The sequence below is a fragment of the Orbicella franksi genome, chromosome 2 (assembly GCF_964199315.1).
Source record: "Orbicella franksi chromosome 2, jaOrbFran1.1, whole genome shotgun sequence".
Lineage (NCBI taxonomy): Eukaryota > Metazoa > Cnidaria > Anthozoa > Scleractinia > Merulinidae > Orbicella > Orbicella franksi.
Window position 1 is genome coordinate 13943100 of NC_138146.1, and position 26940 is coordinate 13970039.

At 38.4% G+C, this 26940-nt stretch overlaps 4 protein-coding genes across 6 annotated transcripts in view; 2 read left to right on the top strand and 2 right to left on the bottom strand.

Annotated features, from left to right (window-relative positions):
- Window positions 1-19243, top strand: part of LOC145478128 (ribose-5-phosphate isomerase-like) — a 52700-nt gene extending 33457 nt beyond the window's left edge. Inside the window, exons 1-11 of one of the 3 annotated variants that reach the window (XM_081456048.1) lie at window positions 10115-10296; window positions 12456-12516; window positions 13833-13888; window positions 14400-14459; window positions 14757-14821; window positions 14954-15022; window positions 15400-15427; window positions 16122-16232; window positions 17084-17137; window positions 17973-18018; window positions 18481-19243. In XM_081456048.1, coding sequence (XP_081312174.1) covers window positions 10168-10296; window positions 12456-12516; window positions 13833-13888; window positions 14400-14459; window positions 14757-14821; window positions 14954-15022; window positions 15400-15427; window positions 16122-16232; window positions 17084-17137; window positions 17973-18018; window positions 18481-18563 — 762 coding nt within the window. In that variant the 5' untranslated portion in view covers window positions 10115-10167 and the 3' untranslated portion in view covers window positions 18564-19243. Of the gene's footprint in view, window positions 1-10114; window positions 10297-12455; window positions 12517-13388; window positions 13889-14399; window positions 14460-14756; window positions 14822-14953; window positions 15023-15399; window positions 15428-16121; window positions 16233-17083; window positions 17138-17972; window positions 18019-18480 lie in introns of those variants that run through there. The other 2 variants (XM_081456049.1, XM_081456050.1) reach the window with 2 other exon arrangements.
- Window positions 1304-7940, bottom strand: LOC145478121 (G-protein coupled receptor 26-like). The gene is made up of 2 exons (XM_081456040.1): window positions 5834-7940; window positions 1304-5228 (listed from the first exon to the last, which is right to left on the bottom strand). The coding sequence occupies exon 2, from the start codon at window positions 4844-4846 to the stop codon at window positions 3776-3778; it is 1071 nt and encodes a 356-aa protein (XP_081312166.1). The 5' UTR covers window positions 4847-5228; window positions 5834-7940; the 3' UTR covers window positions 1304-3775.
- On the bottom strand, window positions 8037-10070 carry LOC145478135 (UPF0047 protein YjbQ-like). Its single transcript, XM_081456057.1, has 2 exons — window positions 9604-10070; window positions 8037-8660 (listed from the first exon to the last, which is right to left on the bottom strand). Exons 1-2 carry the CDS (start codon window positions 9887-9889, stop codon window positions 8506-8508), a joined length of 441 nt encoding a protein of 146 aa, XP_081312183.1. The 5' UTR covers window positions 9890-10070; the 3' UTR covers window positions 8037-8505.
- Window positions 19244-19337: 94 nt separating the features above from the next.
- On the top strand, window positions 19338-26693 carry LOC145478118 (adenosine receptor A1-like). Its single transcript, XM_081456036.1, has 4 exons — window positions 19338-21208; window positions 24568-24822; window positions 25828-26123; window positions 26330-26693. The coding sequence occupies exons 1-4, from the start codon at window positions 21025-21027 to the stop codon at window positions 26690-26692; spliced, it is 1098 nt and encodes a 365-aa protein (XP_081312162.1). The 5' UTR covers window positions 19338-21024; the 3' UTR covers window position 26693.
- The last annotated feature ends 247 nt before the right edge of the window (window positions 26694-26940 follow it).

Below are 26940 nucleotides of genomic sequence, written 5' to 3' on the forward strand. Positions count from 1 at the left end.
ACAACCCGCAAGCATGTGAGAGGTAATAGAACAAAACACGAGGAGATGCCCAAAATATTGTCCAGTCCCATTTTAGGCATTAAGTATATTATTACAGATCGATGCAAGATTTGTTCTCCGTTAACCCTACAGAGCTGTCGTTTGTATATGATCCACACTTCTGTCCCGTTTACTACACTATTTTGTTTTTCCGGTCCAGGCTGAATATTCTTATTTTTCTGCCGATCTTAGGCTGAAAATGTTCTTGTGAACATTCTTAGATTATAGTACTAGAGAATGGGCAAGGCCGACACAACGTCAGATTATCTCTCCTACCATGACTTTGATGGCGTTGAAGTAATTTTGAGTCAGACTGCAGGCAATAAATCCCGATATGACACACAGAACTTCCTGCAGAAACGTTTTTGGCATCGAATGTACATACGGCTAGTGCTGTTTGTTTTTCTTGGTTGGTTTTGCTAGTTGAGAAAGAAAGAATTTTCATAAGGCTTAATTAAAATAGATAATTGTATTGTATTTAAATAATTTCAACACATAAAATTATATTCTGTTCAAAATCTCAGCCTCGGGTTCCTTTTTGAAATTTCGCAAATTTCGGACGCGATATATGCATATGCGAGTATATTCTTAGTTTAGTGGCTACACAGCAGATCGACATGGAGCGGCTTAATGAGTAATGACAGCTTTGAAGGGGAATAATGGCTAATACAGCCCGGTTGGAATAATAATAATAATAATAATAATAATAATAACAATATTAATAATAATAATAATAATAATAATAACAAGAACTTTATTAAAATGTCCTCAGAAAACCTACAAATCTTCACACATTCCACTGTCGTAGACTAAAATTTTGATGAAAATAAAAATATCATGAGATCCTAAAATACTAATTCACAAGCTCGTGCCATCATCGACTTTCTAAAATTAGTGGACACACGCCCAAGGGCCTCTCAGGGGCTAAGAAAGATTTATTTTAAAGGGAACAAGGAATATTGTTGAATTGTTTTGAGGGAGCATCGCAAACTTTTAAAGAGATCAAGCAAACATGTACTCTCCTTCGCCTTTTTTTTTCAAACAGTAGATTAAAAATCGCCGCATATCACGATAAAACTAACGGCTCCCGAGATAGGAAAAGCAAATTATTACGTAACCGGTATTATGCAGCGGGCGTCCTTTTTCACTTACTGACCAAAAATGGACTTTAACATCTGTTGAGCCATAAGCTGTTATTGGCAATAAAACAGAATGCAGTCAAAGGCATTAAAAATTAAAGACAAAGCCTTTGTGAAAAATAAATTGCTTCTTATCTCTGCATGACATCGGACAGTTGACTTTTAAAACTTCAGGAATAGTGTCTACAAAGTCTTGGATATTTCTCAAAATAGTGACGGACCGTTTGTGTTCATGTCAGGTTCAAATGAGCAGCTGGTCTCGGGCACACGTATTCCAATAACTAGGCGAGAAATGGCGTTGTAAAATTTTTTATATTTTAATTTTTAAATATTTCTCTTCTCCGAAATGGGCCCTGACCTCCCGACCAAGCCTCTGTGTTGTTTCATGGGTGGAATTTAGTTTTCTTTTTTTTTTAGTTGGTCTCTCGTACTCAGAATCATTGCCTGACTAATGAATTACAAGCTAAATTTTACCGCTCGTGCTTACTAGCGTTCGTGCGATTATACTCGGTATTCTGCTGAATTTTAGCGCACAATTTGTGGCATTGGCTCTTTCTTGACCCTCTCAGCATTGGAAATAGTCCAATTTGGTCTTTGAATGCACTGTTTATTTTCAGAACAAGTTAATGAATACCGCGACAGTAAGTCGAATACGTTAACGACCCCTTTGTTCTCGTAAGCGAATCACATCGAGTTCTTTAAGCTATATGATACTATCAAGACATGGAATCATTACTGAAAAAATGCTACCAATCAGTGATCAGTGAGGCTAAAATGTAGAAAACAAACTCTCAGAAACCATAACATCGATGAAGTTGTTAACGTTAAGCCTCACACAATGCAAGACGGATTTTATAAATCTATTCGCCACTTAATCCTTGAGAGATATACCGAGATAAATCCCATATTGAACGAAAAATTACTCAACTAGATCAGCGTCGATTCCGCTTTTTCTCGGTATCCTTTTAAACTTGTTTCTCCAAAATCCCAATGTTGCCTCACTCACTGTGTATATGATATTTTTCCTTCGATATAGAACAACACGCTGAATCTTATCCTTCTCTAATGTTATCGATGTAAGCTACTCTCGAAAAAAACGCCCCTTATCTTTCGCCTATAAGCACTTTTCAGTTTTCTTTTAAATGCTAAAAACGTTTATACGTTGACAACTAATTGAAATTGCTCTATTTTTAACAGGAACGTCATAAGACTAATCCCTCCCTCTGACAACTACGTGACTGAAAGTTCTCAAACGTGTTGGCCACCTGATGAAAAAATATACAACAGTTGAACAAACCTCCATGACAAGATAACACTGTGACAGTGACGAACATTGGTCCTGCGCGCGATCGCTTCAAGTTCCTTACGTCTCGACGAGAAATTTTGCGAGCCAGTTTCCCTTACTTACCATTCCCTTTAATTTCCACGGGAAAAAAATATAAACCACTTCGAAACAACGCCTAGCAAAAAATGGAACTATTCGGAAATTAACGACCCCAGTGATTATGTTTAGGGGTTTCATTTTATTGAGGCATCAATCAAGGTTACATCAGGGCTAATAAATAATTTCTAAAAGAAAGGCTTTCTTCATCTATGAAAAAATACCGCCAAAAATTCTCTTCGGCTGCTTTTGCAAAGAATGTCCGGTATAATATAGTTATTAGCTTGTAGTTCAGTAGATTATCAGTTTTATTGTGACAAAAGACGACAAAATTTCAATTTATTACGAAACCTGCGCATATTTATTGTTTTTTTTTTTTCAGCAAAACAAAAACATATCTATTGATCTGTCAAAACTGATTTTATTCACGGTGTTACGATTTAAAAACATAAGAATGAAACTGAAATAATTAAGAATGTAAACTTATTCTTTTCGGTGTTAAAAACCTTTAAAATCATGCCATTGGGAAACGCTCTCCGCAGATTCAACTAAAACCAATTTCAAATAAATCCAGTTGTGAATCAGAATTGTATAATACAATAACAGATCTTGTTGTTTTCTGGAAAGAATTTGTGTCCCATATTAATTTGATGCAATTACGTTGGCCTTGACTCTGGTGGACTGTTTTTCACCGCGAAAAAGGCCGGCCGAAGTAATTAAAACCATCTATCAAGAACGAGTTTTATTGTTTGCAATCTCGTGTTTACTTAAATTTTCGCCTTTCCGGACTATGGACAGAGTGGGTTTTTTTGGTGTCACTTCTATTTGTAGCTTGCTCATCTGCCAGCATGAGATTGAAGCAAAAGTACAAAAAAGAAAGAAAATATATTTACAAGTGAAAAAAAGCCGTGTTGCGGACCATGACAGGTTTTCAGAAATCTATATAATTGAAAAAAAATCCTTTTCATTTCCAGCTATGTAAACTCAAATAGAGATAAACAAACTCGCTGCCACGCGTAATTACAAATGGGTGCAGAGCTTTTCTGCTCTTCAAGATTTAATGCCCCCCTACGTAATATTGCCAAATAAATCGTTATTTTTGTTTGCGTCCGCTAGTTTTGTTCGATTTGTTGGGCGTTTAAAAGATCAGGGCGCCTTCGGTACTAAAAGATCGCAATTGCAAAATTTAAACTTCAACTGATAATTTCACATCTGTTCACTCGATTGAGCTTCTTTTTGTAGCAACGGTCACAAATGTCCCCGTCTCGCTCTGTGATGACTGTCTTTTTGCTCGGACACTCAGTCGTACGTGTCCACAAGGCAGCGAGCCACGCGCTAACCGAGCTCTTTGCGTCCCAAGAAATAATTCCAGCAAAGCGCGCCGAAATCGCCTCTGCAAAAGTCCGTAAATAAAAGGATCAATAGCACTCTTTAGAAAGGCGATCCACCTCAATGCGATTGTTACAGTGTGGCTAAGCGATAATCCGCCGTTGCCCAGTTCAAGAATACGAAGCGTGGTGTACGGCGCAAGGCAGCATAAGAACGCGCCGATGACGAAGAGAATTTTTCTCGCAGCTTTGAACTCTCGCTGCCGGCTGGTCTCGGTAGCCGCTACAGGTCCGCGTACTGGCGCGAGATGGACCGCGGTGATTACAGCATGCCCAATCCTGCGAGAATGCAGCTTCGCCACGTTGAAAATTCTGTAGTAAGTCACTAACATGACCAGCAGCGAAAGTCCTGCGTTAGCGGCGTAGGTTGCTCCTGTAAAAACCAGGTAGTTTACTTCATATAGCTCAGAGGGAAAAGTGCAGAAAAAATATCGAAAGTTAAATTCGTACCAGCCAAATCCAATGGGTATTAAGGAAAATATGATGGATTGTAACCAAACGAAGGAGATCATAGTCAGAGCCATTTGGACAGTCATTTTAGCTCTGTATTGTAGAGGTTTGCAAACTGCAATGTAGCGGTCCGCGGAAATTGTAGCCAGTGTTAAAACCGCCGCGAGGCCTAATACCATATTCCAAAACGCGCTTGTTTGACACCAAAACCCTCCAAATGGCCATTTGTCCGCCACTATTGCTCCGAATGAATAAGGCATCGCAAAAACAGCCATGAAAAAGTCGCAGATTGCGAGATTTACAATAAATACGCTGGATATATGTCGTCGGAGTTCCTTGCTTCTGTACACAACTAAACAAACCAGGAAATTCATGACCAAGGCGGCAAGTGTCATTAGAAATAAAGCCAAGGCGAAGGCAAAAATTTCCACATTGCTTAGGAAACCCATTTATTGTCCATCTGAGGTTCGTTTGCTACCAGTAATCCCTTTATATCGCAGGGTTTTTTGTTGGGTTTAATGAAATACGGCGTTTTAAAGACTTGAGTATTCAATGTAGCGGCAGCTGCTTGTGAAACTTTAACGAATGGACGATTTACTAAGCTGTAATTTCGAGTCAATCTGGCGATGCCAGCCGAGTTCCCTTTCTTATCTTCCTCAGTAGAACGATGCTTGTGGAAGCGACTTACAACTCTGTTAAATCGCACAGCGCTCCATTAGAAATCACCAATACACTACTCGTTAATCTGCGGCAATCGGTCGCGGCGAGAAGAAATTTCTTCAAAATTTCCATGTTATGTTTTTTTCTTCTGTACACAAACCTCTGATCATTCTATTGGACGGGAAGGAAAAAAAGTGACATTCAAATTGGTTACCATGCTTAGAGCTGAATTTTGGATATTGTCCTTTTTAATTAGCAAAGACTCTAATTCATAGGCCGAAACGGGTCCAGAACGAATTTGCATAACAAAGTCTTTCACGGGACAAAGTATGTATTTATACCAGGGGTTTGTTAAGAATAAAAATTCCCCGTCAAATGAAGAAGTGCCAATTCATCAGAAAGGCGCCTACAGATGTCATAACATGCAATAAACAGTCTTGCGTAGTCGGACATTTTTTCTCTCTTTTTTTCTTTTCCTGTTTCCTTCAATTCAAAAAATGTATTTCCACATTCAGTAGAAATAGGGGTATATTTTTGTGGCTAGCCTATATATGGCCATTCAAGTTAAAACTAAATGTCGAAAACATGGCCAGCCGCTAAATAATTCATGTACTACCTAACGCACTCGAAATCTATTACTGCACAGCAAGGAAAAACATTAATGTCGAACTGGGAGAAAATGCCATTTTCCTAACTGAAATTATTTCATATTTCTTTGTATGAGCCAAAATATTTTTTTTGCTGACAAAGAAAACACTTGCACAAGATTTTCTTACCTCTATAGATCCAAGGTGTTACACAGCATTAATGGACCGCTAAGACCCGGGCAATAACAATTATATTTCCACAAAACTACAGATGGAAAACCCAGTTAACTGGTCTGCCGAACGGAGCAGGTCACACTTGTTCTTTGCCAAGCTTTCCGGCGCCCTGCGCGTTTTAGCGGTGGTGTCCTCGGATTTAAATGCAATGTAAGTCTTACTGTTTTGAAAGCTTAAAATCACCAGGTGCAAGCCGGGTTTTTTCTCATGCAAATTTTACAAGGAATATATCTAGACGAAGTGCTAGTGTTTGCATTGACTGAAAAACTAATAAAAAGAGCTGTCTTTTGCAGGAATTGGTATATGTTGGCGAGTTGACTTAAGTCACGGGGTTAAATTTGAAAGATGGCTAAGCTTGTAAAATCCAAATTTGCTGCAAACGAGAGAAACCATGAAAAATTAGCAAGGTATTATATTTAATGCGAGCGTACGTGTGCTAATATAATCCAAATTTATTACTTTTTATCTACGGTGGCAAATATTGAGATAAGCTGGATGGACATTTTCAGTCCAAGTCACATAAAACTCTTAACGGAACGCTGATATCTGCTTCTAAGATTATACGAAAAAAAATCGAAAGCAACTTTTCATCATTTTAATCAAAATGATGAGACCAACGAAGAATTGTTGTGTAAAGGAGGTAATTGCCAGCAATGAGAACTTTATTGGTAATATCACGTACAAAAATAAATGAATCAAACTGGGTCAACATGTACTCGCGTGTACGCCAAAAAGCCGAAAACTTTCCAAACCTTTTTAAAGTCGTTTGTAACTTTCGATTTCTCGGCTCCGCCTCACAAAGGCATTAAAAACCGCGCCGCTTACATCATCGTTAATATGTATACCACATTTACGCTAACATCGGATAAAAAATAACTTGAAAGGAATTAATCAAGGTAAAATAAAAATCAGATAAGAGTGGTGAATTATACGAAACGCTAATTGTTTTCATGAAAGAGCATTTCCTAATTATCGTTAATAGCTTTTATTCATTTTTGCACCGCCAGAACTGACTCATCCAAGTCAATAACAACCCTTCATTTTTCCTGCCTCGTATCTAAAAACAATTTGGGAACTATTCCTTTTTTCTCTCCATCTAGACAGTTTATCAACTTAGCCAATTGTTCATTGCCTGTTGCTTTATTTGCACGTTCATAAATCTTTACCGATCAGTCATTCAAGCATACAGCTTTCGTCTCTTGTACGGTACATTGTAGCTTAGGAAACTGTTTTCTTCTTTCATCTGCAGCTATGAAAACCACAGTTGCCTTACATGTATTCCCCGTTATGTTATATTCTTTCATTCACGTATTTACTTACTTGATTATGTAGTTATTTGCTTGCCCTCGTTTATTTTTGCGTGCGATTTAATGTTTTTGTTCTTTTTCAACGTATGTATCATTCTCTTTTCTTCTTTCCTTCTCTGTCTGGCCTATTACGTAATTTCACGTTCTTAGTCACGGCTGCTGCCTTCAGTTTCTAAAACGATTTTCTCATATCATCAGCATCGTGGGGAAACAACAGTATTAACGTTAGCGAGTCACTGTATCAACAGAAATCTTAAGCCATTTAAAGTGGGGTGACTAGAAGACAGAAATAAACTCTCGTTTTCTTCTGGCCAAAACTGAAAAAATCAATGTTTTTCAGTCTTCAAAAGGTAATGCAGAAAGATCTAAGCAGCGTAGCAAGTTTCTGTGCGTATCTTTGTTCTGCATAGCCGTAAATTCTAGAGATTCCTGAAAGCAAATCCCAACATGTTGCATGTAGTCGACTATAGTTGAGGCTGCGCATTTTGAGCCACTTCAAAGTGCAAGTACCATTTACCTCACTGGACGACATTAGCATTTATTTGCTTCAAAAGTCTCTTCTATGAGTCAAGTTGCCTTTCAAATGAAAGCGTTTATGGTCGCTGGGAATATTTCATTCAGTAAGAGTCCTGACTTTTCTGGAGACTGTACTGTCCATGAGTTGAAATTAGCTGTGAAATTACTGTACAACATTCTGGTGCAGTTAGTGACAACAGAAAAAAAGACGGCTCAAATTCAGGACAGATCTACTCACCAATCTTCTGAACAGATGTATTTTCAGTTTTATATATCTTTATAAAATATTTATGGAAGTCCTTTAAGGTTGGATTTTGACACCACTACAAAGATGCACATTTATATCCTCCAAAATTTTATTTTGTCACAGTCAAACTTATCAGCCTTAATATTACTTTAAACTTTAGTTTAAATAATGCAGGTCTTGAAACTTAAAGGAGTCTTGACATAAAAAAGAGAAGCCCTTCCCTTCATCATGAAAACATAGCATACATCTGTAGACAAACTGTACAGTAAATACCATTTACATTATCTCAAAGTACTTAGCTATTAGTACCATGCCGAAAACATCCATCTGTAGCCATTCTGTAATTATTTAGTCGATTCATACAGTTCTAATACATTATTAAGGGACTGGAATTTTATTACATGAATGCTTTTAACTCTCTGATGATGACCTTTATGACCAAAAACGCTAAGTGTATGTAAAAAAGCAATTAAGTAATTTTTATCATTTTACTTGACAAATATGCAATGTCTTCAACCATTATCCACATACTTTACTGACATTTTTCACATTATTTGTTATTGGACACCTTGAAGAGTTACCACAATCCTTCTAGATCCTGCGTGATTCCTGTGTTCACAAAGCCAGATTCCCTGCCAAGTTCCAAGATTGAACTTGCCATTTGTTATAGGAATTGTCACACTTGGTCCTACAAGAGCTGTCTTTGCATGTCCTGCCAGACAAAAGAAGTTAACAAAAATTCCTTAAGTGTTCCCTTCTTTTCATGTCAGTATTCCATTTGGTTGTGCACTGTACGTTGGGTTTACTTCACTTTTGTAGGCCCGAGTTTCATTAAGGTATCGGTGTACCTCAATTTCTCTCCGAAATGCCAATGGGCAATGGGCAAATTGACTCGCTGTGAGGATGATTTTGCCTGCCTGGTTTGACCATCTAGAGGAATGTTTTTCTTATAAAGAATTTCAGTTAAAAAAGTTTTGCCCACCTGTGAAAACCAGTTGTCCTCCTACTGAGAATGTTAATCAAACCCCTCCCTGCTTTTGACATGCCATATGTACTCTATTGCCCATTAAACATCACCTGTGCTATCAAAAAATATGTTTCCACTCTCTATCTCCCTGCCACCATGAGCATTTTAACAATATTTGACAACACACTGGTGACATGACATGGAAGTCCCAGCCCTGGGAGACTTGATGTATGAAGCACAACTCTTTTTCACAGCAGGTTAATCAATGGGTTGTTGGAAGGTTGCACTGCCTCCCGCTTGTGGGTTTTACTATTGCATAATTAGATTTGGTCCATGGTTCGAGATCTGTTGGTTCAAGCCCTCATCAGGTCATTCTTTGTGTACCTGGTCAAATCACTACCCTCACAGCTCCTGTTTCTTCTGTTCCCCATTCCCCCTTCCCCCACCCCACAAAAAAATGTAATGTCTGACCCAACTTAGGCTGATCCCTAACATTACCTTTAAATCAGACTTGACATGAGAGTCTTCCACTTGACAAATAAGAGGTATTTCCCATCCCCCCACCGCTCTACCAACACCCCCCCCCCCCCTCCCCGCACCATGTGCCCTCTACAGAAAGTGGCATTCTTCACCTCGAGATCCCTAAATTGTAACAGGCAATTGTTTAAGCTGGATGTATCAGCCTAACCTGGCATATCGTCAGGTCCTTCAAGAGTATGTATGTACGGAGGTCCGCTCTCTGGAACCAAACGATTTAACATCATCTCCATGTCGGTCCTAACCGATGAATCCCAACACTCGTTAATACATATGCTTGCTGAGGTGTGCTGCAATAACAAATGAGCCAGTCCAATCTTGTACTTCTTTAGCTCTGGAATACGCGCTATTTCGTCCGTTATCACATGAACTCCGCGAGATTTTGGCTTAACATTCACGGTCGTTTGAAACCATACAGTCGGTCCGGTAGCCGCCATTTTGTAATGATGAAATTTGCGCGGTTACGAAGCAGGACCATAGCGGAGAAACGATCCTTTGAAGTGATAAAGTTTTTTTTTTTTAAAGACCACGTAAAAGCGATAAATAAATAACTGATCATTTCAGTATCAACAAAGGACACATATATTGTTGTTTACATTTTTGAGCCACAACTAGAACTGTAATCCTGTACTGGAACTTCCACTTCCGGTTACTGAGACCGCTGGACGGAAGATTGTCTCGGCTGTAAATTCGTTCATCATTATTCCACGAGCCAATGAGTCGGAACTTGTGTCGCCTCCAAGGAACAATTCTGCATTGCTATCGCTCGTTTTCCGCTGGAAAAGCAGTCATGGATGCTGGAAAACGGGCTGCAGCAAGATATGCAGTGGACACGTATGTCAAGGTAAGTTAGCTCCACTTTCAGAACCGCCGAGGAGTTGCTTCAATGGAAAATTAAGTTTTTGTTGTTGTGACCAGAGACAGGAAAGTAAAATGTATTCTAACATAAGCTTAATTTATCAGTTATTCAAGTACTTCTGTGTTTCACCTTTCAATTTTCTCGTTGTTGAAAGAAGCACTTAGAACAGGTTTAAACTTGCCTACTTTCAGGGTTCTAAGGGAAGAGGTTTATCTCTCTATGGCGACAAGAACCTGGGGGGGGGGGGGGGGGCTGCTTTAGGAATTTCTGGGTGGGGATGTGCCGCTGCGACCCTGAAACCCTTAGCCTGTACCAGAGCTAGTTCGGCTGAATTTTGCTACCCTATACTAGAGTAACCAGTATTAAAACCACCGATTTCCATCGACTGAATCCCGATTTTTGACAGTTAATAATACGCTGTGTCTCCATGTCCGGCAGCGGGACAGGTTTTTCAAAATACTCCTTGTCCGGCAGTCAAAATTATTTTTTAAAAATTTCATTTAATAATTTTAAATCCTTGTTTATATGGCTGAATACTAATTTCGGTGAGCCCGACACCTGGTATATCGGGATTTATAACGTAGACTATTATAAAGTGACCAGCAGTCAAAACATTTGAATAGCAATCTGGTTAGCTTACAAAGCACTCCAATTAGCCTAAAAAGCACTCCGGTTAGCCTGAATAGCACTCCGGTTAGCCTAAATAGCTCTCCGGTTGGCCTGTTTATGGTTAGCTTTCAATAATGCTAAGGGTAACTCCATAAATAATAAGTAAGTAATAATAATAAGTCTCACTGCCAGACACAGAGTATTTTAAAAAACCTGTTCGGCTGCCGGAGATGTAGCCATAGCGTTAATAATATCCAGTAGTGATTTATGATAGTCGTCTATCAACGCTGTTGAGGCTGACTTGCAAGAATTTAAAATTGCTGATTTCATTTCTTTTTATATTTTTGAGTGGCAATTCCTGGTTTCCTTAGTTTAGATAAAATGTTCAACCAACTGGTCAGTTTCTTGAAAATTGATACCCTATTCTAGACCCAAACACTCTGTTTTATATACCCTATGCTAGAGTAAACTGCTTGAAAACCATACCCTTCACAATGGCACATACCTATGTAGCCTATATATGGCAGTACCCCCCCCCTGGGACAAGAACCTGGGTGTGGGGGGGGGCATTTACTCCCTTATATGGGCTCTATCATTGTGTACGGCTCCAAAGGGTATGGTTTTGAGCAGTTTTGGTTTCTGTGACCCTATAGTAAAGCCGTGTTCTAATTTTAGAAATCTGATAAGGGGTAACAATTTTTCTCTCAGGTCTGAAATAGGGCATGGAAAATGACAGATTTTTGTCTGAATACATGTAGCTAGAGTACAGGTTTCAAGGTCCAGACCCCACACCCCACCAAAAGCTTTGGGGAGCATCTCCCCAGGGACAAAGGTAATCAGTGATTTAATATACTAGGCAGGATGGAAGACTGCACATAACCCTGTGCCATATAGAATGCAACCAGTCAAGTGGGATGCCTCCGCTGAAGGATGTCTGTGCTGTGCATTGCACATGGCTGTACATGTGTGATATTATTAACAGAGTTCACTGTGTTATGTCATGTACATGCCCAAAATAAATATACACCTGGTCTATTTCTGAGTAACCTGCACATTTAAAGTTATTTGGCTTAAACTCCCTACCCCTCCAGAAATCCCGGTTTAGCTTCTTATGTTCCTCCATAATGTTTGGCTTCTAAGATCCCCCACCCTCTCAAAATTCCCAATCACTTTCCATGGGGCTTTCTGGATCACACATTCATGGAAATCGTCGCAAAAACTCTGTGTATTTTCCTGATGTCCTGAAGATGTAGGATGATTCTATTTTGATTCTCTAGTCATAAATTTCAAAGAGGAAACCAGGGAACACAGGAACCTCCCTTATATATGAAATTATACTAAAACGTCTTGCCTATATACCACACACCGCCCCCCCTCCCCCCTCTTATTGGAGCTAGAAAGCACCCAGTTTCACTTTGGGCTTCCCGCTTTGCACACCCCTCAATCTGTCACTGTTAACATAAAAATGCCGAGTTACTGTGTTAGACAGATTTTAAATCAATTTTTAATTTGAAAGAGCATTTATTGTCATACAGGATAACCAAGCCCTGGGAATTGGGTCTGGATCAACAATAGTATTTGCAGTTGAACGTATCGGTGAGTTACTTTTAGATCCAAATATTAATTCTCTTCTCTAATAAATTGAAACTTTTATGTGGACACTAAAGTCACACACAAAAATTGCTGCATAATTTATAATCTGTGCGTCTTTAGTAAGCATGCTTTAACTTTGTTTTCAAGGGAATGATTTTTAATATCTTAGCTGTAACTTAAGTTCAAATTGAAGAAGCCTGAAGCTCATTTAAATAGTAAATTGTCCTATATCAAAGTTGAAAGAAAGATCCGTCAAAATGTCTTGCTATAACACCACATGTATTTTGTAATAGCAAAGCATTAGTCAGTAGGAAACTTAAATTTTTTCTAATGGATTTGCACACATGTAGTACAAGTAGACTCATGTACAGTGTGCAAGATAGCCAGTGTTTATAGAGCTAGATTATCTTTGCAGAGATGCCAACCTAAAAATATCAAAATCTGCGAGATAATTCCAATTTTACCTAAGTGACAGCCCGAAAAAAAGTTGTTCAAAGTAAAACTCTGCTAATTTAACCACAAAAAAATGCCTCAAATATCCAAAACTTTTCCCAAACATATGTGAAAAATTGGCAGAATACATCTGAAAGATGTATTTTATGTGCTTTCCTTTATATTGTTCAGAAGATTTGTTGAACTGTATGTGAGACCAGGAGATTCCGTCTCTATCGGGAAGACTCCCAGATAATCTGAGAGAGTTGGCATAGATGTCTTTGTATGAGACAAGAGCTAGTCACTTGAATTACCTTAGAGTGTCTTTTGTCTGTATTAACTGGTGTCAAAATTGAGTGGACTAATGTGAGAGACAGTGTGCTGGACAGGCAAAACTGTTCGTATTAGCAGGTGTCCATAAAGTGGAGTTCCACTGTAAAAAGTCGGAACTCGTTTTTTAGGGAGATCTGTAAGACCAGACTTTTTGCAGTGGTAAAGGACACAAATTTGAGAAAATCGAAAAAACTGCCTTTACAAAGCCTACTTTTTGTGTGTTTAAAATTTGTATCCTGCTGGAAGCGATGTGCTGTAAAAATTTTGTAAGATTTCACCAAAGGAAATTCAAGAAAAACACAAAGCCATAAAAACAGTAAAAAACACATTTGTTTGGGCATTTATAATTCAAAATTTAAGCCCAGAATTTCAACAGATGATAGTAAAACACTATTTAATCATTGGTTATTACATGTAAATAAGTTTGAGAGGACTGGGTGTGAAGGCGAATGTAAAAACAACATTCAATGCACTTGCGTGTGCAATGCCATAAATGATTACCCTATGGAGCCACCTTAATGCAACTGAATGTAGACATTTTGCTTCATTTGCAGCTGAAAGAGTGAAAGAAGAGAATTTAAATTTATTGTGTGTTCCATCATCATTTCAGGTAAGTGATTGTTAAGCCCATATTTTTTAACGAGTTTTTTCTTTCTTTGTACTATTCTTTGTAACCAAATTGCTTTATTTAGACTTAAATACACCGTAACTACATGTAGTACTGAATTTTGTTCACATGCTGATGCATATTTATTTTGATTTAGAACACAATTATTACAATTATAATAAATTAATGTATAAATTAACATAAATTATTTTACACCATTCCGTTATTATTGTACATAGTAAGTAAGTAAGTAAGTAAGTACTTTATTTAGACACATTTCACCAGCGAGCCTGGGGCTCGTTTAAATGTGAACATGTATACTAAAATTAAAATGACTCGTTCAAAACAAAGATTTTGTTGTAAATATAACTGAAACAAATTACCTTACAGGTAGTATCAAGTCATGATGATAATTATAAATATACAAAATAAGTCATCAGTCCCCTTATCTTCTGTACATTTTGCCACTGGCATGATTCATTCAATTTCATGTGTTTCAATCACTGTCATGTAGGCCCAACAGCTAATCACACAACACAAATTGATTCTCACTGATCTCGACAGACAACCTGAGGTAAGATGGAACATCTGAAATAACAGCATAGGGAAGTCAATAATTTATTGAATATTGTAGGCATGCAGAGTGTGTGAAGGCTAGACTATGAGCTGTACTAGTGCTCTGTCAGCCTACAGGTACATGGTACTTATAAAGGTAGTAATAATTATTATTTAGTTGAGTTTTAATCTCAGTCCAAGTCCACAAGATTTTGTCAGAGGATAGATTATCAAATTCAAGATAATGACTATAACTTTTAAGTAGAATGAAGAGCAATATTTTTTTGAGATCACATGGGCTTTGTTTTATTTTCAGCTAGATGTTGCTATTGATGGGGCTGATGATGTGGATTCTGACCTAACTGCAATCAAAGGAGGAGGGTACACCATTTTTTGAAATGTTATTTTTCTCTTACACTTTATGCATAACATGCATGTTTCTGCCTTACATGTATTTGCTTTATCATGATGAGTTTTTTAATTGCAAATCTTTCTTAATCTGTCTTTGTTCAGAGGCTGTTTAACCCAAGAGAAAATTGTAGCATCTTGTGCAAAGCAGTTCATTATTATTGCGGATGACAGGTACATTTTAAAGTTTGCAGAAGATTTTAATTGATTGGCAGTTGAAAGTACTGCTTTGGGATGCTGCTTTAAGCTTGTTGTTCATCACTCACAGCAAACATAATGTTTGTTAAACCAATCAATAACCAGGAAAAAGAAAGAAGACCATAGAAAAACTAGGAAGCACTAATACTAGGGGTGGGTAGGGAAGCAATTTTGACATTCAACTCAGACAGTTGAGTCAACTTTGTGACTATTGTGACTTTGTGACTAAATATTAGCAGTGGTTATGAACAGTGTTTGTAACCAGTGGAGATTTATTCCTGTGAGGTAATAATAGTTTGCAGAATGTAGCCCTCTGTGATGGTTATGTTCTCAACTTGTTTCTTTCCTTTCAGGAAAGACTCAAAGCAACTAGGCAATGGAGTAAGTCAGCTTGTGCTTTACCTAGTAGTACTTAATACAAATTAAATTGATATGTCCCTGAAGTTGCATGTTTATTTTGAGATCTTGGTTACTTGGTAGAAAATAGGGCAAACATGATCATTGGAGTTACCAGCATCTTTGTCAATTTCATATACTTTACGAGTCTTTTCACTTATATGTAAAATTCACACCTTAATTACAGTGCTTTCTGTGGATATCCATACTTATACATTATGTTAACTTTAAGTCTTTTACCAGATAATAAGCAAAAGTATTAGCCACCAGCTACTTCAACAAGACTTGTGAAAGTATCTAGTTTTTCTCTTTTATGTATATTTTCTGTTTATTTGTGATGCTGTTTTAATTTGCTGGTAATAGAAACAATTTTCCAGTGCAGCTAAAGGAACAGCTAAAGGAGCAGGGGTCACCAGCCAACAGTTTTACAAGACACAAACATTGAATTCCAGCTAAAGTTGTTTGAGCATGTTACAAACACATGAAACAAAATGGATCAAATACAAAATATGAATGATTAGTGTCATTGTCAAAAAACAAATGTGGCACCAAAATAGAATGGCAAAAAAAAAGAATGATAATGAAATGTGACGGTTATAAGCTTGCATGGAGGTAAACTTAAAACAGAGCAGATTTGTGAGAGGCAATACTTGCTTGTGTGTGTTTATGTGAATTGCAGTTTAAGAAAGGAATTCCAGTTGAAGTCATCCCTATGTCATATGTACCAGTCATGAAAAAAATGGAGAAACTTGGGTTGAAACCAGCTCTTAGAATGGCACAAGCTAAAGCTGTGAGTATGCATGCAAGCTAGTAAGTTATGTCAAAACTACACTGATTGACATCACCCGTCTCTCTAAGTACAGTATACACTAGCTGTGGGAAAACTAATACTGGTTCTTGTGTTCAAAGGAATCACAAATAATGCCTCATTGATTATAGTACTGATCATATTTTACAGCACATTGAACAAGTCTCCCCTCCCCTCCCCCCCCCCCCCCCGTCTCAAATGTGCTTGAAATGAGTAAGCGTATGAGTATGTATGCCTTGGGAGGGGAGTGGGTGGGTAGTCTGTGAACAGGCTCTGGCCAGAAGGGTCTGAGCGTGGCTGGAAAGGCAGAGAAGGAACTGGCTGAGAGTGAACTGGCTGAGAGTGAACTGGCTGAGAGTGAACTGGCTGAGAGTGAACTGGCTGAGAGTGAACTGGCTGAGAGTGAACTGGCTGAGAGTGAACTGGCTGAGAGTGAACTGGCTGAGAGTGAACTGGCTGAGAGTGAACTGGCTGAGAGTGAACTGGCTGAGAGTGAACTGGCTGAGAGTGAACTGGCTGAGAGTGAACTGGCTGTGGGGAAATGGGTTGGGAGTTAGGGCGTCTCCCCTCCTCTCTCTCTCTCTTCTCCTCTTTCTTTTGTCCTCATTCGTCTTCCCACTTCCTCTTTGCTCCTCAATCACAGAGCCTGTTCACAGGCTAGTGGGTGGGTGGAGTATGTGACTTGGATATTAGCACGTGTTGACGCAACAGAGAATATTCTTTTGCTTGTCGTGACATGCCTTCTTAACACCCATATGACACCTCTCTCTTAATAGTTTTGCTAAAACATCATACATGTTCTATCTCATGCACTTTCGTTGATTTTGCTTCAGGGTCCTGTAGTAACCGATAACAGCAATTTCATCATAGATTGTCAATTTGACAAGGTACAAAGTAACATGATGTTGAAGATGATGTTACTGTATAAAATCTCTTTTAGCTAATTTATAACAATCACAAATTGTCCGATCATTGACCAAAATGGGCAAATGTTTCTCATGTAGATTGTGGTTCACTTTACCCTAAAATAGTTGTTTGCAAGTAGCGGCTTTGGTTGAATGCGTTTGTTATCACAATTACGCGTCTTTGTCAATTTGCCAAATGCGTTTTGAGGAGAAATTACACGTTGATCACTGCAAGGACTGAAGAAGTTATTTAAAGCTTGGCATGTGTTGGGGTTTTCATTATGTTTTCTTGTTTCTTACGCGTATATCCAAAGATTGTCTTATAGAGGAATCTCGAGTAATAGCAACTGACCAATCGTAGTGAATGCAAATAACACGCAGTGTTCGAAGAAAATTAATGACACACTTCAAAAAATAGTTTTTTTGTGGGGGGCAGCGGCGAACACCAGTATGACCCCCGTGACGTCGTGGGTGAAGACTTGTTAGTTCTCGTTTGCAAAATTAGCAAATGGTTGAAGAAACAGGCTCTTTTTTCGGATTGTTTGGAGTAGAATGCGCAAATTTTTCCAGGTAATTCGAGGAAATTGGTCTAAACTGTTGTGAATCGCAATTTATTGTGTTAGATCGGTTTGAAGGCGGTGCACACTTCATCAGAATGGATCTTATAGAGTTAAACAGCATCGCCATGTGTACACTGCATGGATTTCTGATTACATGGCACTGCTGGTAGGAAACTCACACGCGATCAGTAGATTGTTTTGTATAAAATCCAAGTATCTGATAGATCGCTTATAATAAATTATCTTACTTTGATTAGGTTTATGACTGGAAAGAGCTGAACACACAACTGAATCTAATACCAGGTTAGAAAACTTACTTGTTTCCTGTCCACATCTGAAAACATTGTTTTGTGCAGCAAAAGTTGCTTTCCGATTTTTATTGACTTCTATAGTTCTCATAATTACTGGAAACACGCTAATGAGTAGCTTATTATTTAACGTTGTATGGGTGACGCCGGCAGCGGCTAATGGTTGGCATCTTGGACAGGTGCAGGTGCTGGGTGTAAAATGCCACTAGAATTCCATTCAGGGGTGAGAGTAAGTTGAGAGACTCCCAGGAATCGTATTCGCCTGCGGACCAAAAAAAACGGACCAAAAACCCCTTACAAAAGAAAGGTCTAGAAAAAGAACCTTTTTGTGGCGAAGGAACCATATGACTGTATTAAAGTAGAGATGCACGATGGTGAATTCACGAACGTGTACGAGCTCTTTTCTGTCTGACAAAATGTCTGACGATCTTCTTTTCAACTTTTTTGTATGTTATAGGGGTGGTAGAGACGGGGCTGTTTGTTGGCATGGCGGAATGTGCCATATTTGGAAAAGCGGATGGCACTGTGACGAAACGATAGACATGACTCATCTGTAATGCACATGCGCGACGAAACTTGTATCCCCAAGCGGCGAAAAAGTAGAAATTCGCTTCAAAGATTGTGTATGAACATAATTATCATAACCGTGTAATCCAATGAAATGTGACAAATGTGCTGAGTATTTATTGTTTTCCAGGACATCGTTTGAAATTCTGTTAGTTTTGTAAAACAGTCATTGTTGATTCCATCCAGATGAAATTAAAATCGTGTTCTACTGGTCTTTTTGTAGAACTTGCCTCAACCACAACTAGTTTTAGTTTGATCAAGTGCCCCAACAGAACTCTATTTCTAATCGTTTTCAGTTGAAACGGTTGATACAATGCTTGAGCTAAGCCTTGTAGGACAGACTGTTTTCAGTTGGTTGGATTGGCTGGGTTTTTTGTTGTCTTCTGGAAAAACCGCGTCAACCGAAACCAGTTGCACATTTAGATTGTGCCATTTACAGAACTTCAACCGTAGCAAACATTGCCGGGTTTGATGCCCATTTAAGGAGATGATCAAACCAACAAAGTGAAGAACCTTTCCCAACAGAACATAAGAAATCCAAATAACGCTTCATAAAAAAGAAAAATGTAGAAATCTCTCTTTAATGAGGTTTTGTAACAATTCATGTACATTAAATGTAATTACTTTTGAAGGAATAAAGACGTTTAAAACAATTTTCTCGTGTTTTGTACGAAGAGAAGAAGAAACTCTTTGATGGGTAGGTAATTGATCTTCAGTATAACGAAACAATAACATTTCAGAGTGGTCAACATGTAATTTCTCCTTACAATGCTAATCCATTGTCAAGTAGCTTGTTAACTTTGATTATCAAAGTGTAAATTCTCTTTGTTCGCGCCATCATTACGTCAACAGCTCGTGCTAGTTCTGTGTTTCCATCGAGTTATAGAAACACGATTTTTAGTCAATCAGCGCGCGTATTTTCTTAGGACTGTTTTCTAAAATACAATACAATATAATACAAGTTATAGTTTAATACGCTTAGCTATTCAGGTGCGACATTACATAATGGAATGTCACACCAGCTTTTTGTGTTACAGAATAGGGAGAGGCTCATGAGCGAAACTCAGTAGGGCTGTACCTTGTTGAGTGTGTGCTGAAAGAAAACTCGGGATCGTGGGAGTGGGAATTTCTAGCTCACAAAGAGTGGAGTGGGAAGTGATGACATCCCTTTTCTGGCTGAGCCTTTGTGGCCGATGGCTGGCTTTTTCATTCATGCTTTCGCTTTCTTGTAACAGAGCAGAGAACGGTTAAAGCTTTTTTTATTATTAATATCTTTAACAGATGTATAGAGACCAAGGGTTATAAAGTCCAAGAGACGATGAACATCAATAACCTTCCCAAGGTACTCCCTCTCGAGTTCTTTTTAGAGATGATATCCAGTCTTCCTGGAATAACATTACCACGAGCATTGCGTGGATGTTTACGTGGAGAAATGGAATGCGTGTTAAAGGGCTGTCCACGTAAACCACAACATTCGTTTCACAGAATTGGCTATTTCCAGACTGTCCTGTGATTTCCAAAATCTGGAGTGTTCTTCTAAAAATAACTTCAGTGGCGAGGGATAGCTTGGAAATAAGGCCTATATGGGGGGATTATCTCTGTTACTCTTCATCCACTCTTGGTTTACTCCATGTCGTTTTCTGTGGGTCATAGCTGCACGAGTAATATTTGACTCGGTATAATCATTCACTCGTTCGTTATGTTGTTTGTCAGGGAAGACGATCAATGCAAAAAAGACACGACGGCACGAATTTATAATTTATGAAAATATCAACCGTCAGAATTAATTACCATTACAAACACCAGTAAAAACCAATAAATTTTGCAATAAGAACACTCGTTTAAATATTTAATTTTGGAATTTCTTCATTCGAATTTTGGTCGGTCTCTCTGATTTGGGGAACGGAGATGACTTGACATGTCTTTTCATGGCTCAGTTTAACCAAAAAGTGTGGGATATATTAGAAACGAATGGGAAAACTGTAATTAAGAAAACAGTGTCAAATTTTGAACGAGAAAAAAAAACGGAATTTTTCAAAGCGAAATTACAGCAATTTAACCACACGTCTTTGTCTTTTGTAGCAGTGTTTTTGTTTGGATTTTATATATTCTTTGGAATTGATTGGTGTTTGCTTTTGATCCTGAAATGTCCATTTCCTATCCGCATCAGGAATCAGGAAACTTAACCCATCTTTGGCTCTCCTGTCGGAAAGTGAGGTCTTTGTCTAACTTTCGTTTCATGCCTGAAAACGTCGATTAAAGACCGTAATAGATCATCAATCTCGAGACAGGCAAACAATCGTCCATTTGACATCACAATGATTATAGTAAATATGATATTTACTTTTTAAAGACTTCTCCGATATTAAAAAGTCGGGCCACTTTGTTTGTAGTTCGTTGATCCTCTTGGATATCACGTACTTGGGTCAGTTATATGCTTGCGCTGTTTAAAACAGGTTCGATATCAAAGCTTATTTATCGCCTAGGAAGTGTGATAAGCTCTTACAGACTGATGGAGAATTCTACATTGGAGGGAAATTTTGAATCAAATCATCCACTTGAATTGAAAATCCTCTTCTACACTGCGTTTATAATTTCGCTTCCCTTGACTGTTTTCGGTAAGTTGCTCTGCACTTCACTCTGTTTTCACTGTTGTTGTTAAAAGTTGTAAACCTTTCTTCCTTCTCTAGTCAAGAATGCAAATTTCTTCATTCAAAAACGTCGAGAAATGAGCGAGGTAGCTCTGCATTGTTCAGTCAAGACTGCGTTGATAGTTTTAATAGAATTCTAACGAAATGAGGGCTATCTTAACGAAGTCAGTTTTTCGTTTGGTTAGCCATAGAATAGAAGACATGTAACAAAACTTCCAACAGTATGACGCGTTTATTAAGACAAGACTATCATTCTCATTATTTTCACTTCACGATGTAATTTTAGTTGATTTTCAAACTCGCCTGAGTAAACCAACAGGCACATTTACGACCGACTGCGACCGGCCACAAAAACGTTCAAGTACTAAGCGGGTAAGATCGAAAAGAATCGGCTTCGTATATTTCAAAACTCTACTATCCAGTGATAACCCTAAATTTGTTTACAATTTGCGGGGCAAAATGAACAACCAATCGATCTGACTACCGCTTCTTTTGTTTGCTTAAAAATGTCTGCCTTAAGAGGCGATAAATTACAGTATCTCCGATATCTACTTCTTTTATTCCTTGTCTACTTCTTTTATTCCTCTAGTCTCCAACGAATTAGGGAATCACGGAAAACTGGTATTTAATAAGATCTCGATCCGAGATTGTGACGGGGATTGTGACCTGCAGTACTAACGATAACTGCACACAACTTAATACATTTGGTTCAATTTAATCTCGCGAGAACCCGATATCCTCGTGCGTTAGTTTGTTCGCATTTTCAGAATACAAAACGCGAGCCTGGAAGCTAGTGTTTCAGCTGGTAGCAGTAGAACACATCTTTCTAATGTCCTAATGTAGCTTGTTAAATGAAAAATCTGGGACATTTCAGAAATTGAGTAGGGCGGCACTTGTTTGCTATTATCTAAATCTTTAACAAACGTCGTTTTCGATGGCCATTTCCCCAAGAGGAGACTTAATGGAAATAAAGGAAACGTTTTGACAAAAGGCTGTAATTGAAGAACAGGCAATTTCCGTATTACAAAAAAAAAATACCGGCAATATATGAATGATCCGTCGCTCTTTTGGCAGGAGCAAAAGTAATAACGGAAACACCGGGGACATATCGACAGATTTAAATTAAAGTACCCGTTAATTTGATGTGGAAACGAGTTGTCGGTTTAACTTATTTCAACGACGTGCGAAAACTGGATGTATTTTAATATTGAAATATAAGGGATATTACGTTCTTTAGTTATTTCAATAACGAAACCAATCAGAATTAAACAAAAGCGAAGTATCATTCCTTCAAAAGAGACCTTTTATTAACACTCGCTGTTCCAGACACCAGCAGTGTAAATCTACAGGATATATATTTTTAATGTTAATCCCTCCACAAAGGCGCGAGTTTCATTTTAATCAATAGAAGTCGAACACTCTTAGAGTCAACTTTATTCAACTCTGAATGAAACTCCGTTGGGTTAGCGTGTGACGAAGCAAGTGAAAGCTTCTGAGCACTGTTTTCATGTGGTGCTGTGTATTGTACTGTGCAAGATGCCTCTAACTTACAAGTCTGTGGGTGAGATCTCAGTGTGTCGCCATTCAAATGAGAGGTCATGGAACATACAATCAGTCAAAGTTTCGTTTGGTGCTGTTTGTTTTTCAGTATTGTAAAACATGAAATTAAAGATCTATTTTTTCTCAAGTTTAAACATTACCACCTTTGGGTGCGCCGAAAAGGCGAAAGAAACGACCCGACAAAATGTAACTTTAACTGAACTTGCGTGAGTGATTTTAGTCATGACTGAGAGGTTTTTGTTGTATTTTTTTCTCTGGTAAAATTTAATATTTCTTCGAAATGAGCAGTCTTACTGTCTCGTTTCAAATTAATCTTAAGCAAACAACTCACAATGGGAATTGGGCCTTGATTCTTTTATGCAAATGTTCAAATTTTGGCCATCCTTCAGCTGTCCAAATGAATTAATTTGTTTTAATCTCCTAAAATGAGTTTTTCATCATATTATACTTATTCTTGTCGTCTTGAAAACGCACGATACTTGAAACGGAAAGACATATTTGAATAGTTGAGCGGTTTGGTTTCACTCGCCGCAAAGAAGACAATCGCCACATATATCGATATCTTTTTGTACTTTGCTTTATCAAACAAAAGGCTTACTATGTGAAAAGAAGTGGGCTAACCAAACATTGAAAAATAGAATTAATCGAAATGGAACACCCAAGAAACAACAATAACAGAAATGATATGATATGAGTTATGAATTCATTGTAAAAATCTCAAAACGGTTCTGGAGGATATTCGGCTCACAATTCATTACGAGTCGGCTTATTTCATACGAATTCATGTATATCGTGTCGCAATATTAGGCGTATTGTTTTCGCAGCCAAACGAGGGATCAAAATTAATCAGATGTTTGTTCGGCAGCGGGTGGTTAGAGAAATATTAAACAGTAACCTAAGATATACTGCCAAAGATATTCACTCTTTCATTGTTGGAACTTTTTTCTGTCAAAGGCGCCCTTTGTACACTGCATATTTTTTGTGTTTTCTCTCTTTCAGTGTAGAGTTTCCGTTTAATTTAAAAAGCGTAGTTTTCAGTATTGTCTGAGTCAGATTGAGAAATGCTAATAAGTGCTCCTTACACCATTGAACTCGTCACATTGTACAGCGATTATTATGCGTTAGACTTAGAAAAGAAGGTTCAAATATAGCATTATAACAATCAAACTTGAGTGAATGTAATCAGGTAGTTTGTAAAAGTTTTGATTAAATATAATGATTGAAATTATTATCTCTGAGTAGATTTTTTAGAAGAAAAATCCCTGCGACAACCTTTCACTTTTCAGCAAAACTTTTCTTTCGTTCATTTTCTCCCATCCTGTGTTCCCATCTTACATCTGTACGTTGCGTCGCGCGTTGCTGTCCAGAACTTGATCCATGGACGTCCTCTGTGAGATGTCAGCGTATGTGGGACTGAAAATTACAGTTATGGATCTGAAGAGAGCCCAAGGTGAAGTGTCTTGGGTGATTAGGACTTACTATCTTCCCTTTGTCAGACCGAAAACTCATGTCAAATTTATGTCAGAATTTTTCACTTAACAAATTGGCAAATTAATTAGACACCTCCTTTTCCATTAGCTTGGCATACAGAAATCAAACATGCAACAACTCCTATTGCAAAAAGTATGGGGTAAATATGGGGTAAATATGGGATAAATATCGGACAAATATCAGTCGTCTTTGTAAAATCGTTGTCAGAGGTTTCGTCACTTTTTTTGAGTTTCACCTGGACTTCTGTAATTATTGTCACAACTTACTTTCCTCAGGGAATGGTTTTGTCATACTAGCAGTTGTTATTAACAAGAAGCTCCGTTCAGCCACCAATGCCTTGATAGTCAGCCTGGCCTTTGCTGACTTGCCTGTGGGTGTGGTCATCTTTCCTCTCATATCAATCACTCAGAAATACGGACCAAGTCTGCAGTGTGGCCGACAGTTATGTCACAGCACCATCTTCCTCACGGAAGTGTTCCTGAGCGCTTCGTGTCTGCATCTGTTATTCATAAGTGTGGATAGATACATAGGTGAGACAAACATGTTATAATGAATAGGATCTCTATTTGTTTGTCGCTCTGGGAATGGCACTGATATTAAACGCAGCCTATCTCAGTTGGACAAACTATCGGGGCCCGTGAGGCAAGGCAGATTACAACACCCTAAATCTCCATTTAATTGCACAGATCTGACTGAAAACATTTGATTGAGATTTTTGCCATGCTTTGTTGGGCCAAAGCAGGACGCATTATATTTATCTATTTATAACAACTTCATTTGCATCAAACATATATAAATATTTACATGCAAATATGGTGCCAGCAGGGAGAAACTTAGTCCTCATATAAAGCTGAACCCCTTGATTAAAAATATGTAAACTACACTTAAAATTCTAAAGCGGTAGATAAATGTATCAGTCAGTTAGAAAATACTGTGAACATGCTGTGCACCCTATGAAATACCAGACGAAATACATTACTGCAAAACATACCTCTTAGTGTAAGAATATGTGGCATGGCTTAGCTATAAAAAAGAAAAAACGCCGGGGAACCAAGTTCATTTACTACTGTTTTATTCCAGAAGTAAAAAATAAAAGTATCAGCTCTCTAAACTATCACTTCAGAATATCGACACAAAAATACGCAATGCTAGCAAACCACCGCGGCTTTGTTCTATTTCCCAATCCTCGGTGGTAGGAATAAAAATGGCGACTGGTACATTTACCCATAATTCTTAGCGCACGAAAACCCTAGCAACGCTCGTGAGAACGTACAAAAAAGTACTAAAACCTTCAAATCCAGTACTCACAGTGTCTTTAGTACAGGAACAAATACTGCAAAAATGGGGCTTTCCTTGTGCCTGATGGGCTGTGTTATGTTCGCAAAGTATTGTGGTAAAATGTACAGCCGCCGTCTGTTTTTTCTTATGGAGGATTCAGTCAAAGGTGTACACCATTCGACGGTATCTGCTCCGGCCGTCTTTATCTCCCTCCTTTCCAGAATTTACTCTTTGGCATTTTCGTGATTCCCTTGCAGCGATAAACAACGCCCTCCGTTACCACACCATCGTTACGTCCAGACGCATCACTTGCGTGATTGCTTTCATCTGGAGTCTGTCCCTAATCGTGGCTGTGTTTCCATTCCTTGGCTGGCGGGAGGTCCGTCCTCGGGTGCTTGGAGGCTACTGTCAATATCACCTCAATCTCGCTCCTAGCTACATTCTATTTTTACATGTCACGGTCTGCCTGACACCGCTGACCACCACCTGTCTAGCTTATTGTAAGATATTTCAAGTTGCACGACTGCAGGCTCAGAAAATTGCTTCCATGACGGTAAGATTTAGTTGTGTAGTATGATACTTCCTTTGTTAAGATCTTGTCACCAAGCAGAATAAGGGTAACCTGGGCGTCCACATCCAAGATGGCAGCTCGTCGTCAGAGCGGCTCCCATCTTGGATTCGAATGCCGTAAAAGCCTGGGGACGAAGTTCGATCCATGCTTCTCCGTATTGAATTTGTGTCTGTGTTTGTTTCGTGCAGATTAGTGGGACTGAACAAGAAAGATGTCGAACGAAATTGGACAAGGAGCGTAAAATCACTCTGTCGGTGGCTGTTGTAGTGGGAGTGTTCATACTCTGTTGGGGCCCACTAAACATCATGCTTATCATCTACTGCGCATGTCAGAGTTGCGTCTCTTCCATTGCCATGGAGACCGCTGAAGTGTTTTCCATGTTAAATTCGGGCTGTAATCCTCTCATCTACGGCACGTTTAACAAGGACTTCCGCAGAACTTTCAAGGCCATGTTAAGATGCCGCTGGCGTCAAATAAGCCGCGAAGAGATCGAAGGCTCAACCCATGTGGCTATGAACACATCGAAGGCTTCTGTTAATGGTGCGAAATAGGGGCAATAAAAGTTACTGTATAGTTAGCTAATGAACAGAAAGGACTAGTTGTCGAAACCAGCTTGTTCGATGCGTTAGAGGTTTTGAAAGAAATGAAATATTAAGACTATTAAGGCAATTAAAACTGAATTTTTGGCATAATCAAAGATAGCTGCTAATTGGATTATTACGAAAAACTGTGCTCCTCGCTTTACCTCCTCGTCTTGATTCAGCCAAACAAAATGACTTGAAATTAAACAAAAAAGGGA